General features: G+C 39.2%; 1 protein-coding gene across 1 annotated transcript in view; it reads right to left on the reverse strand.

Annotated features, from left to right (window-relative positions):
* The window catches only part of RPAP2 (RNA polymerase II associated protein 2), a 35482-nt gene extending 23510 nt beyond the window's left edge, over positions 1-11972 (reverse strand). The window contains exons 1-10 of the mRNA XM_062497373.1: positions 11921-11972; positions 11089-11134; positions 10231-10345; positions 9449-9547; positions 8366-8431; positions 7326-7414; positions 5112-5147; positions 3307-4243; positions 2901-2995; positions 1073-1153 (exon numbers count right to left, since the gene is read on the reverse strand). Of these exons, the coding sequence (XP_062353357.1) occupies positions 1073-1153; positions 2901-2995; positions 3307-4243; positions 5112-5147; positions 7326-7414; positions 8366-8431; positions 9449-9547; positions 10231-10345; positions 11089-11134; positions 11921-11969 (1613 nt within the window). The 5' untranslated portion in view covers positions 11970-11972. The remainder of the gene's footprint in view (positions 1-1072; positions 1154-2900; positions 2996-3306; positions 4244-5111; positions 5148-7325; positions 7415-8365; positions 8432-9448; positions 9548-10230; positions 10346-11088; positions 11135-11920) is intronic.
* Between the last annotated feature and the right edge of the window lie 517 nt (positions 11973-12489).

Here is a 12489-nt window from a genome sequence, read left to right on the forward strand (position 1 = left end):
GAACAACAAAACTGTTTTAAGACACCAAGATCTTAATCAAACAATAGGTGTCTATATACTATATAGAAAAATATTTTCACTGGTTTCAGTGGTGTAGTTAAAATAAACGGTGAATCAGAACTTAAAAGACTACAACCACAGAACCAAATTCAAACAGTATCAATGCAGAGACAGGAAAAGAGGAATCTTCTACAGTAAGAAATCTCGCACAGACATCTGTGTTTTACTGGTATCCTTCCAGACATGGAGTAAATCATAAAGAATCAGGTAGAGCTGGGTTTCTATTCACCAAAGCCTAGATTCCTTCTGGCAAATGCTACATGAATGAGTTTTGGAAAATTTAACTATGTAAACCTCATGCAGGTTGTGGATGTGGAAGGGATGTTTCAAGAGGGACGATGTATACACAATTAGCAACTGCTGTTGCTATTTTTCTGACTATACTTGAGGAAGCAGGACACAATCTAGGTCCAGGTTATGAGAGTTGTCTCCCAAAGAAAACATAAAAAATGTTTAGAGAAGTTACATTTCTGTTTTCCCTCCCTCTTTATCTCACTGTTTCCATACACTGTCTTTAGTCCTACTGACTGAAGCAGAAGCCTCACCTGTGGTGATAGAAGTGCCCACTAGATCTACTTCCCTTTGAAATCAGGAACAAGACAGACCCAACCGACTGACTCTAGAAGTTAGTGGTAAAAATTATTAATCAGATTAAAACCATTTAGCCCAGCTGCAGGGAGCCAGAGCAAAAGAAAGGGACAGATCTCAGAAACTCACGCTTAATAGGAGGTGACGAGGTAGCAGAACCTTTAAAAGACTCACCAGCATCCTCCAGAGACCACTGGCCTAGTTTTTAAAAATCTACAAATACTCCTGGTGACCTAGCCACTGTCAGGAGCAGGGAAAGGGCTGACTTGCTAGTCCACAGGGAATGCGACATTACCTACATGAACACACAGCTAGAGAAGGGCAAATCTGCAGTAGGACCCTCTCTGTGCCCAAACCACAAATCATTCAACAGCATGTTTAATTCATCAATTTATAAGCATCTCTAATAAAGAACAATACTCACCGGAAAGTTTTGACAAGATTTTTTAGCTCTGTGTAAACATCACCTGAAGCAATCTGAAGAGGGCCTGAAACTGCAGATAATCTAGAAGACAAAAGACACCAGTCAATACACATTTTCCCCTTTCTCGTTTCTTCTCAAGTAGGACTTCCACCAAAGCTTATCCAAGTTAGTAAAATGGAAAAGACATTGACTTTTGTGCAGCAGATCAGGTCTGTAATTTTCATTCCAGCTCTCTCTGTGTGCTGTTTGGGCCAACATCTTCACTTTGCAACTGCTTGATTTTAAAACTAAGATGCTCTACTTGAGTGTGAATGTGAAGATTTAAATATAGTTCTACATACATATACTTAATAATTTCACCCTTCAGTTCTGAAAAAAAACTTACAATTATGAAGATTAGAACTACAGACCTTATAAATTTATGAAGGTTTATATTTACTTGGGTCAGAAATAACAATACAAAAGAAAACTGCATGTCTAAATGAGATATTCACACATGATACACCTGCTAACCTCATACTCACACAGATGCAACAGAAATACCAGTCCACTTCGAGCTTGATAGTTAAAATCCAGATGATAGTTATGAGAAAATTTCAAAAGAGAGAAAAAGACAGGTTTCCTCCTTGCTTATCTGTGCATAAAAACAGGTAAGACTACAAAAACTGCACATTCTCTAACTAGTTGTCGGGACTCCCAAATGATGGAAATAACATCCTTTGTTTTTCACATTTAGGATTAAACTTTTGCCTCTATTTACATGTTTAATAGTTCAAATTCTCTTGCATTTGAATATCCAGTGATTTGCATTTATATGCACATAAGACACAGTGCATCAGTATTCTGGAAGACTGCATGTTTTACAAAAACTGAACACAGGACTCTCATGATGCCGGGCATATTCATTGCTTTATCACAATGAAAATTATCTCTTGATTGTGACAGGACAACTGCATCAGCTCAGGAAATTTAAAACAATCAACACTTACAGACAAGACACTTGGGGGATTGGTTTGATTTCATGCTTGTGGCCTATCCACACATGGTGGAGGTAGAGAAAAACTGATTTTCTTTTTATTTTGGCAGGGTGGAGGGGTTGGTTGTGAGGTTTTTAAGTTAAAAAAAAAAAAGCTTCTGCAAAACCTAGTTTGGCTAGGTAACACAAATTACAATGACAGAGAAGCAAATACCCCAACCAAAAAAACAACAGAATCATGACCTGCAAACACTCATTTATATCCGCACTGCCTTGGCAAGAAGAACATTTTCATGGTCCTCCCAACTTTGACAATTTAATAATTCTAACAGCTATATCAGAAATGCCTTAATCTCTTCTGTGTGACTTCAAAGCCACCTTTATGGTGTCTTCTTTATGAAGAAGGTGTGATGTTTGTAAAGTTTTAATATCAAATTCTGAGGGCCTTTAGTGGTTGTAGCTAGGGGAACACTGATACCAGTCATCCAAACATGCATTGGAAACTCTATCTTTGTAAGGCCTATGCTTAAACAATTACAAAGATTTGTTTACAAGTAACAGTATGCTTAATGTACAAGACAAATATCTGCAGTCCTCTCAATCAATTTCAAATTTTCAGTCTAAACTTAAGCTGTTGGTACCTAAAGACTGTGCAAACTGACACTTGCAACTGTACGACAGCTGACTTTTGCAGAAATAAGTAAATCCTTTAAGGCAATAATGGCCTTTAGTTATGACTAGAGCCACCTAGAAAGAGCCAGGCCCATCCTTGGAGAGTGTGTTTGTTACTTAAAACAATGATGAATGAGCACCAACTTCAGACTGACACTGACCAAAGTAAAGGGTACTTACGCTTTTCTCAGTTTTTCAAGGACAATTCGCTTCCTAATCTGCATTTGTGCACTTGAATCAACAAGAGGGAAGGTGATATCTTCCTGTAGATCATCCTGTATTAGACAAGAAACTTCAACAGCTATAACCTAGTGTTTCATTAAAGTCAGTACTTCAAGAAAGTCACAGATAATCAATAAATATTTAGATGTTAAATAACTTTTATCTCTGAATAAAAATAACCAAACTACTTTTTAATGGGCAGACATTTGCATAATCTGATGCAACATACAGTATGCAACTAACAGAATTTTCTTTTTCTCCATGTGAGATACTTATCCTCTTATGACAGCAGAAATAAAGTACCAATTCTCTGAAGGTCTGTTCAGGCTTCATACAACCTCCACACTGTTCTCCAGACACTTACTTTGTCTTTGCTTGCATGTTCCCCTGCCTGTGCTGGTGTTGCTGCCTCTTCAGCCAAGATGCACCTTCCTTTATAGAACTCCTTTACTCGCAGTTCTAGGAACTCTGTTTCTTCTTTTAACTTTTCATAACTAGGCACAGGCTTAACTATTCCACCTGAGCCTGTGAAAGGTAAAGAGTAGTTCAAACTGTTCTCAGACTCCCCTACAGCAACAGTGTCAAGATCATCAGCTGTATCTAAGTCATCCTCATCAAGTTCTTCAGTCTCCTGGTTGACAGATGATATGCGCTCTGACGGGCACAAAGAAATATAGTTTGGGCCATAGAGAAATTTTAAAGTTTCCTCAGTTCTCCATTCCATAAGTGTTTGCCTAAGCACTTCTAGCAAACTGCCTTTGGAATTAACTGGATACCTCAGTTCAGGGCTTTTATGTTCTGTTGAGTTAGCTAGTGTTCTTTTAAGATGTTCTGCTCCTCTTTTGCTCACACCTAGAAAAACTATCTGTGATCCACATCTATTTTCAAAGATTTCTGAAGCAATAGCTTTCCCAGGAGCAGTATTGTTTGAAGTTGGTGCAGTTGCTTCATTATGAACAGAGCAACCATGTCTTTCTTCCTGAGTGTCTAACTTACAATGAGAGAGCTGTTCAGTGGCTTCTACCACATTTGCATCTTCAGTTTTAGGGCTGGCATGGACCTTCTGAGCATGCTTCTTTTTGAGGATGCTTTTTCTGTGCAATTGTTGTGCAAAATTGGCTGAACTTGACTGACTTCCTGGTAGGACAGAAGAAATAAATCCTTGTTCAGTATCAGTACTGCTGTCACTGGCTGTGTCATGAGAACCAGATTCACATGGATCTGAAGATATCCTAGGATTTTCAATATCAGATGCTTTAATTACTTCATCACGTAGTGTCACCTCCTCTCCAGACTGTCCACTACAAAAGAAAACACAAGTCATCAGTGAAATAAAAAATGGCTTTTACCTGCAATAGCTTTTCATTCTCATGTAAGAATGATAAAACAAAGCATTTTCCCCCTTAATGCAGAAATGTAATTTTTTGCTTTAAGAATCGTAAATGCTCTTCTAAAAGTCTTCTTGAACTCTAGGAGTTGTACTATACTACAACCAAAATGACAAGTATAGAGACTATTTAGAGAAGTGAATTCTCAGCTGATTATTGGCAGTTAGAAAAGAACAATATAAACAAGGTATTATTGAAGAGAGCAGAACAATGTCAGACTCAGCATCATCAATAATGCAATTTTAAAATGAAGACAGGCATGCAAACATATACAGGAATATAGTACCCTTAAATCAGGGGGACAGCTGAGCTGTTTCAGCATATATAAGTTTGCCACCTAATGGCAGTGTGTTGCAAAAGAAAACAAACAGAAGGTTGCATGATACACAGTGAGGTACAGCGAGATGACAGAGTAGCGTGATTTCATTCTGGCTGATATAGACCTTTTAGATTAAGACATACAGAAGCTTTCATCACATATAATTGGCACCATTTTCTTTATAAAGAATAGATGGCATAAAATATTCAAAGTACAAACAGTGTATTTGTTTCAGATTTCAACAGGCTGAATTAAGACACACAATCCAAGAGCAGCTGTACACTAAATCATACAGATCAAATATACTAGGTTAGAATCACAAAGGAAAGAAAACCTTTGAATAGCTTCTAGTAAAGTCTTTTTTGTAACACAGCAAATCAAAGATTCCCTTTTCATCTGCTATGATGCTAATATTTCTAGCTATAGGTGCACCTAACAACAACAAAAAATTGCTCAGTGTACCTCCGTCCCTCCTTCAGCAGCTCTATGTCTGGTGGTCTGGAAAAAAGAAGACAGAATGAACATTTTCCTGCTAACTCTATTCTCTTGAAATACACATAAATACAAAAGTACTTGAGTTTGGAAGGGACATCTGAAGATCTTCTAATCCAACATCCTCTGTTCAAAGCAAGGCTAGCAAGAAAAGGTTTGTGTAAGTGTTTGGGGAGTGACTCGTGTGCCTGCAGCACAATGCTGTTACAGCGAACAGAATTTAACCCAGTCACTAAGTCATACAAAGGGCTGTCAGAAAGGACCTCTGCAAGGCTCCAGGCTGATCTCCTGCTTGAAATGCAACTAGCACTATGTTAGGTCAGCCACAAATTCATGAAGTTTAAATCTTGAAAACCTCCAAAGATAGAGATTTCAAAACATTGCTGAGTATCCTGTTTCATTCCACCATAACCTTAGTACAATATTTTTCCAAATGTCCAACCTGAACCATTCATGTGATTATCTGTGGCCACCGACCAAGAACAGTTTGGCTCTGTAATCTTCCTGACTTTTTTCAACTAGCTGTACACTGCTTTCAGATCACCCTTTGGTCTCTTCTTCAAACAAGTGAACATACCAAGATCCTCATAGACCCTAAGGTTCCTACAGTAAAGACAATCCTGGGCTACTAATAGGAAAATGTTCCAATTAACAGAAAAATATTAATATTCAGGATATTTTTACTTATTTAAAATTTAACTCTGTTAAAAATTAGGCTATCAAGTTATATTTTCTTAAGAAAATGGTGTTTGAAGGTGTCCAGAAACTAAAAATGTTACTAAACAAATTCTGATGAGCTTCTTTCCAAAGCTCTACTTGTAACTAATCTACTTCAGTGCAGTTATGAGGCAGCATCACAGTCCTATTCCTCTTATCCAATACCAAATGTTAAAAATCTCATGTATTGTATGACTGAAAGAAAACCTTTTAAACAGGCACTAAATGCAAGCAGTGCACTAACACCCTTCAGCATGTAAAAGACCCTGCAGGAAAGGTGCACCACTCATATCAATAAAACATAAAGTGATTTAAATTGTTAGCACCATATAACTCTTCTTTGGAGTTCTAAGTGGAGGTTGTAGTCTTTTCTGCAAAAGGAATTTCAGACATTCTACAGTGTCAGTGTGTACCGGTGTGTGCACATGCATGTGGTTGTGCAGAGAGGTGTAGCTAGCCAAGATCTATCTGGGAGTTTGTTTGTTGAAAATACTGCCTCCCCACCAGCACCCAGAATAAATAATTAAATGTCAGGCACATAATAAAAAATTAACCATTATGTCAAGCATAACAGAACTATACACTTTTGATGTGAAGAATAAAGGGAGATTTTAGAAATACTTTTCTTAAAGACAGCAAAACAATACCTCAAAAGCACTGGTAAACTTAAATTTTTAAGGAAGAGTCTAGTTTTACCTGCTAGAATACCTCAGATCCGATGAGGCTGCTATAAAGCTCTTCTCTCATTGATCATATATTTCATAGGACACATAAAACTCCACCTAGTTTATTTGTTGAAAACCAGGAGACTATGAAAAGCAGTGTATTGGAGAATGAAAGCTGAGTAAATTCGTTGAACGCTCCCCATGCGAGTCTTTATTGTTCAACAGTGACACCCACTGGCTTCATCGATTATTTGCAAGCCCGTGTTTCCCAAGCTGGGAACATGGACTGAATACTCTGCTCCAAAATGTGTATAGCAGGAAGGACAAGAAATGGGCAATCAGAAATTCAGACTGGATAAACAACCTCTTCATGTTATAGACTGCTTTCAGATGCAAGCATCCACTGTCCAAGCTTAAAATCAATGTCAAGTGCTGTATGTACTAGAATTACAAATCTCTTGTAACAGAGTAAGATTAATTCATCCTGTACATTATAGGATTTGTAAAATAATTCAATCCTAATAAGTACATTTTAAAGTTAATAGGAATTGACCATTATTTCTGACTAGTCTGCCCTCTAAACTAACATGGTCATGCCTGCTAAGTAGATGTGAGTGGTACTGAACCATGTCAATTACTGTAATCCATACAGCAGCAACACTTCTAAAACAAACCATGTTAAGCTAACATGTTAACATCAGCTAAATCATTTTGAAGTGCTGCAGCTACTCAATTACCACTGCAGATGCACAGAGAAATAATATTCTCAAAAAGTGTAATGAATATATAAGATTATACTTACTTTTCTTCTTCTCTCATCCATACTGGACTTTTGGAAATTTGAGCTTCAAAATATTTAGATGCTTTATAGCAAAAGTTGCTGCAAAAGCACTGGCAATGAGAGAAAACAAGAAAACATTATTAAAGCCAGCTTTTTATGCACAGAAAGGTACAAAAGTGATTGCTTTTAATACCTGTAAAATTAAGTACCAAGACACGTTTCCTTTCAAGCCCATGGCCAGATTTTTAGTTCACTTGAGAAACCCAACCTATCACACAGGTCTCTCTCATACCCCACAAGTCACATTTAGCTGCTTCTTTCTTCCCCATTTTGCTGCTTTCTGCATTTTTTTTACATACTGAGAAGCAAACCAGTGTTGGTTTCTACATACCAATAATTTTAAAAAAACCCAACAAACCAAACTGTTCAAAGAGCAACCCATAACCCAATATGTGGCTCATACAGTTTGAAAGACATACAATAAAATTCAGGTGTTTAGTAACTGGAAACATTTATCTTACAATTTAGTGTCTAAGTGTCTTTAGGTGGCTGCATATCTTGTGAACTGGCAAAGATGACTTTAATGCAACCACATATGTGAATACGCTTCCAGAAAGAAACATTTTGTGAAGAGTTAAGTTTTATTTTGAAAAGTCCTCAAAAAAGAAGACTAAGGAATATGTAAGATGTAAATTGTACTACATTACTGCAAACTTCAGTGAAAAGGACGTGCATTTGGACCCTACTAAAGCTCACTGACTCTTCTGCAGCAAAACAAAAAGCACTTGCTTCACAAATGCCTTTAACAGATCAGCTGTGCACCTTCAAACTGCTGTCCAAGTAGAACTTTCCATGTTACGTTTAAACTTAGAAAACAAGTGTATTTTGTCTCACCAAAGATATCATCTAAGAAGTGAAATGCACAAAAAATTAAACGTTCTGTTTGTGAAAATTATTTTTATAAGAACCAAACACACTGGCCTCTGAATCAAGCTGTTACAACGTGCATTTCTGATGTTGCCACCATTAAACACATTCTAAAAATACACTTGTTACCATACCTTCCTCTCAGTGATATCATAAACTCTGTTCGTTTTTGTTGAAATTCTGTACTTCTGCTTTGGCACCTAAAACAATATGCTTTCATCAGCAAGACTGTCAGTTCCATCGTGACAACAGAGAAAACTTCATTCTTAATTCACGTATTTGGGTATGTGCAACATATTCTATTTAACTGAATTGCATACTACAACCACCTCTTCTCTCAATTCCTGTGATGCTGCACCCTTCTCAGATATAAGAATGGCAATTTAATATATGCACCTCATTAATCAGTAAAAGGCAGCTCCATAGCTACAAGAAAACCAGTGCTGAACATAAAACAGTGGAGCTGCCATGGCAGAAGCTTTCCTCAGGAGTAAGTGCTGAGCAATTACAGCCAGGTCCTTCTTTAATAAAGATCTATTTATAAGCATGTGAGACTGTACTTTCAGACCCCCACCACTACCCAGACAAACCCAAAGGAACCTGTGTGAACTGTAACAGTTTTGAAATGAATATCTGTGCAAATATATGAAGTAGACTGTTTTCAGATAATCACATGTAGCACTAGTTTTATATCACAGGTTATCTTACTGACCTCTGAGTTCTGCTTAAGCTCTCACACATCACACCTAAAGAGGGGTGATTTTCATCATGACACAGCTGACATACATTTCATAGCAGATATATAAGCATTCACATAAAAATATCCCTACAATGTGTTTCTTTTTTTCACTTCAGTCCTTTTCATAGACATCTGTTGCTACACTGACAGAAGAACAAGATTTCAAAATTTTTTCATTCACAAAGGAAGGCCATGAAGCCACAACTCATTCATCTTTATCACTGTCAAAACAGACACAGGAATTGTGATTCTGTTAATACAGTAACTGATTCTGTCATGCAATAACTGCTGTCTACTGACCAAATTTTACCTTTCACTTCAGAAGGATTATACTGAAATGGAATTATATAATGCCTTGCTCATTACTTGACAGCAATCTGTGCTTAATATTCTAAGTTTAAAATTAAAAAGAAAATGCAAAAGAATAAAAATTGTGAAAAGATTCATTTGATAACAGCATTTTGGAAAAGCAACTTACGTTTTCCAGTTTTTTCTGACATAGAGGATAACCACACAGTTTGATGATAGACCTTTCATCAACAACATCTTTATAGTGAGATGGAGTAATACACTTTCCCTAAAATGGCAAGAAAATAGTTCAACAAGTGATACAGGAAAATTTGTCAATTTTTGTACTCAAAACATCTCTTAAGCATATAAAGATCTTAAATTTTATTACAGCTATCTATTCTAATAAACAACACTGAGAACCTACACAGTAGAAAAGGAAAAAAGGTAAACAGAGAAGGAAAAAAAGATGTGGGCATTTCTTTTTAACATATACAAGACCTTTATCATTTTGCCTCTAGTGTGGCACTTATTTCTGTAATTTTCCTCTATTTATGTGTTTTATACACTTATTAATCAGCCTATTTACAACCTTAACAAGAGTAATCATACCATTCCAGCAAAACTCTTAATGCCAGATAACTGTGGTGCATTATAGAGACTGTCTAAATTTACAGATGGCATGATGTAAACCTAAGTTTTGACAGTTCATCTCTTAGTCCAGAACCACAGAGGTGTAAACAAAGCCTGTGATAAAAGAGTGAGGATTAATTAATGCACACAGTCCTGCAAAACTAGGGCATTGTTTTCACTGCAGAACCCTTAAAAATAAGGAAATTGTTATCAGAGCTGGTACAAGAGGGAATCAATTGTTTGGCTATTTTAAACTGCAGCAAATTTTTCCAAAACCTTTTTTTTTTTTTTAAGTACCACACTGTGATAAAAAACAGTATAAAAACATGGAACACATACACAATTTAGAAGGAACTCTTCAGTAATGTCCTCTTCCAGGAGCTGTTCAACAATAGACAGTGCTTTTTTCTCACATTCAATCTTCTTTCTCAGTGCAGCCTCCAGAGCTGCTTTCCTGTAACAGAACAGACACTGAATGATACAGAAGACAGATTTCCATAAACAATTTTCCAATTGTATTTTTATCTTTTTTTTCTGAAATACAACTTACATTTTTGTGCATCACACCATGTTGGCCAAACAAAGCAACAAGACTAGCAGTTCTAATTACAGAAGTTTAAGTATTTTAAGCTGGTTTGCTTATTTGCTGGTCAAGAAAAGTATTGACTTTTACTGTACTGCAATACACTCCCCAAATTTTCTTGCAAGAGGGAAATCCGGAACTGGCTGGACAAAGAACCTGGGACAATTTATGGGGTGTTATCAGGAAAAAAAAAAGAACTGTATAAGATATGAAGAATGGGAAAAAAGAGAGAACTGGGACATGACTGTGATGTTATAAAGTCAAGGAAGGAATAAAACAAATACCACTTCCTGAGTGTTTTTTGATGTAAATAATTGTAAGTGGCAGGTATGTAAAGAAGTTAAGACAGCAAAATACAAGCAATACAGACTGAGGCAATATAATTCTGGATATTAAATCATAAACTTTCAGTACATAAGACAATGCTCAAATGTGCATGCTGTTAGAAGTTACACAGCAACACTCCAAACATGTCTACATGATGTTGATTCTGGTAATTTACTGAAGTTAGTCCTGGTACTTTGAGATAGGAAAGCCTCAGCAAGTCAGAGACTGCAATTTCAACGTGAAGATGAACAACACAAGTATTGCACATTGTTCCTCAGAAATTATACCTTTGAGCAGCATCTTCATTTTTCTGAGCAGCTGAATGCTTATTTCCTAGAAATCAAATACACAAGTACTGAAATTAGTGTTACTTTCTTAACAGTGGAAAATGTTGGAACCTCTAAACTGTAAGCACAATCAAGATAATTGTTTAGTAACTTGATTTTCATGGCTGTGATTTCAGTAAGCTGGTATTCAGCAACCAGTTAGACACACTTTTTAAAGTGTGAAAACAGGCCCAACTCTTCTCGCACTCTCATTCACCATGTTCTGTATACACAGAAAAAGCTAAGGGAAAAAACAATGCTGACAGTAATTTTGTGCCGGCCACACCGCCCGTCTCTGCAGCCCAGCTTTACCCCGGCACCCCACTGCCGTCCCCTCAGCTGCCCCAGGGCAGGGCTTTGCTCCGGGCCGGCTCCAAGGCCGGCACCCTCACACAGAGCCGCCGCTGCCGCCCGGGACGGCGCCTTCCCACACGGCTGCCCGGGCAGCTGCTCCCCGACAAGGGCAACAGGCAGGGGAGACACGGCGCCGTTACCCAAGGAAGGACACAGCGCTCTAGGCTGGGCACAGCGCTCTGACCGCCTGCACGGCCGCGGTCACAGCCCGGCCCCGACGCTAAGAGCGGGCCGGGCCGAGCCGGCCCCTCACAGCCTGAGGGGACTGCGGGTCCCGGCCCCGCACCCGGCCCGGCAGAGGCCCACACGGCCGGCCCGCCGCTCCCCTCCGCACGGCGGGTTGGGCGAATCCCCGCTGTGCCGGTGTGGGGACACAGGGAGAGTCCAGAGCGCCGGGCGGGGGGAGTACGAGGGCTGGCGTGCGGATCCTGGCGCTCACCTGCGCGCCGCCGGCGGGACTTGCCCGTCCCGGCCGCCATCATCGCCATGACCGCCGCTCCGCCCGCCGACCTCTCACCCGGGGCGGAGCCGCTGCCGCGGCAGGGCCGGGAGAGGCGGCGGCGTGGAGATGAGGGGTTTGTCTGGAGGGGCCGAGCTGAAGTGAGGTGGTGCCCTTGTGCTTTTTAATTCAGCCGTGTGTTACAGGCTGCGTGAGGCTGGTAGCCTCTTCGTCCCAGTCTGGGTGTTGTACCGCCAGAAAGGGGGCTGGGGCGTCCGCTTATTAGGAGGGAGTTTGGTGAGTATTAATAGAACGTTTCACATGACTCAGATCCTGTCCACTTGCTGCTGAAACCTCCTAAAAGATTCAGTTGGAAACCGGATTAAGTATTAAGGCCGCAGACCATCTGCGAGCTCATCAGGCAGTAAATCCCTGGAGCAGCGCGCTGGGTGCTTGGGGCGCCTTTCAAGGCTGTGAGTACATGGGGGAGTTACTGAGGGCTGAAAATGCAACAGTACTGGCGTTCGAAAGTGTGTTAAATTGTTCTGGCGGGACTAGTAACACTCTAA

This window comes from Cinclus cinclus, chromosome 8, assembly GCF_963662255.1.
Source record: "Cinclus cinclus chromosome 8, bCinCin1.1, whole genome shotgun sequence".
Taxonomy (NCBI): Eukaryota; Metazoa; Chordata; class Aves; order Passeriformes; family Cinclidae; genus Cinclus; species Cinclus cinclus.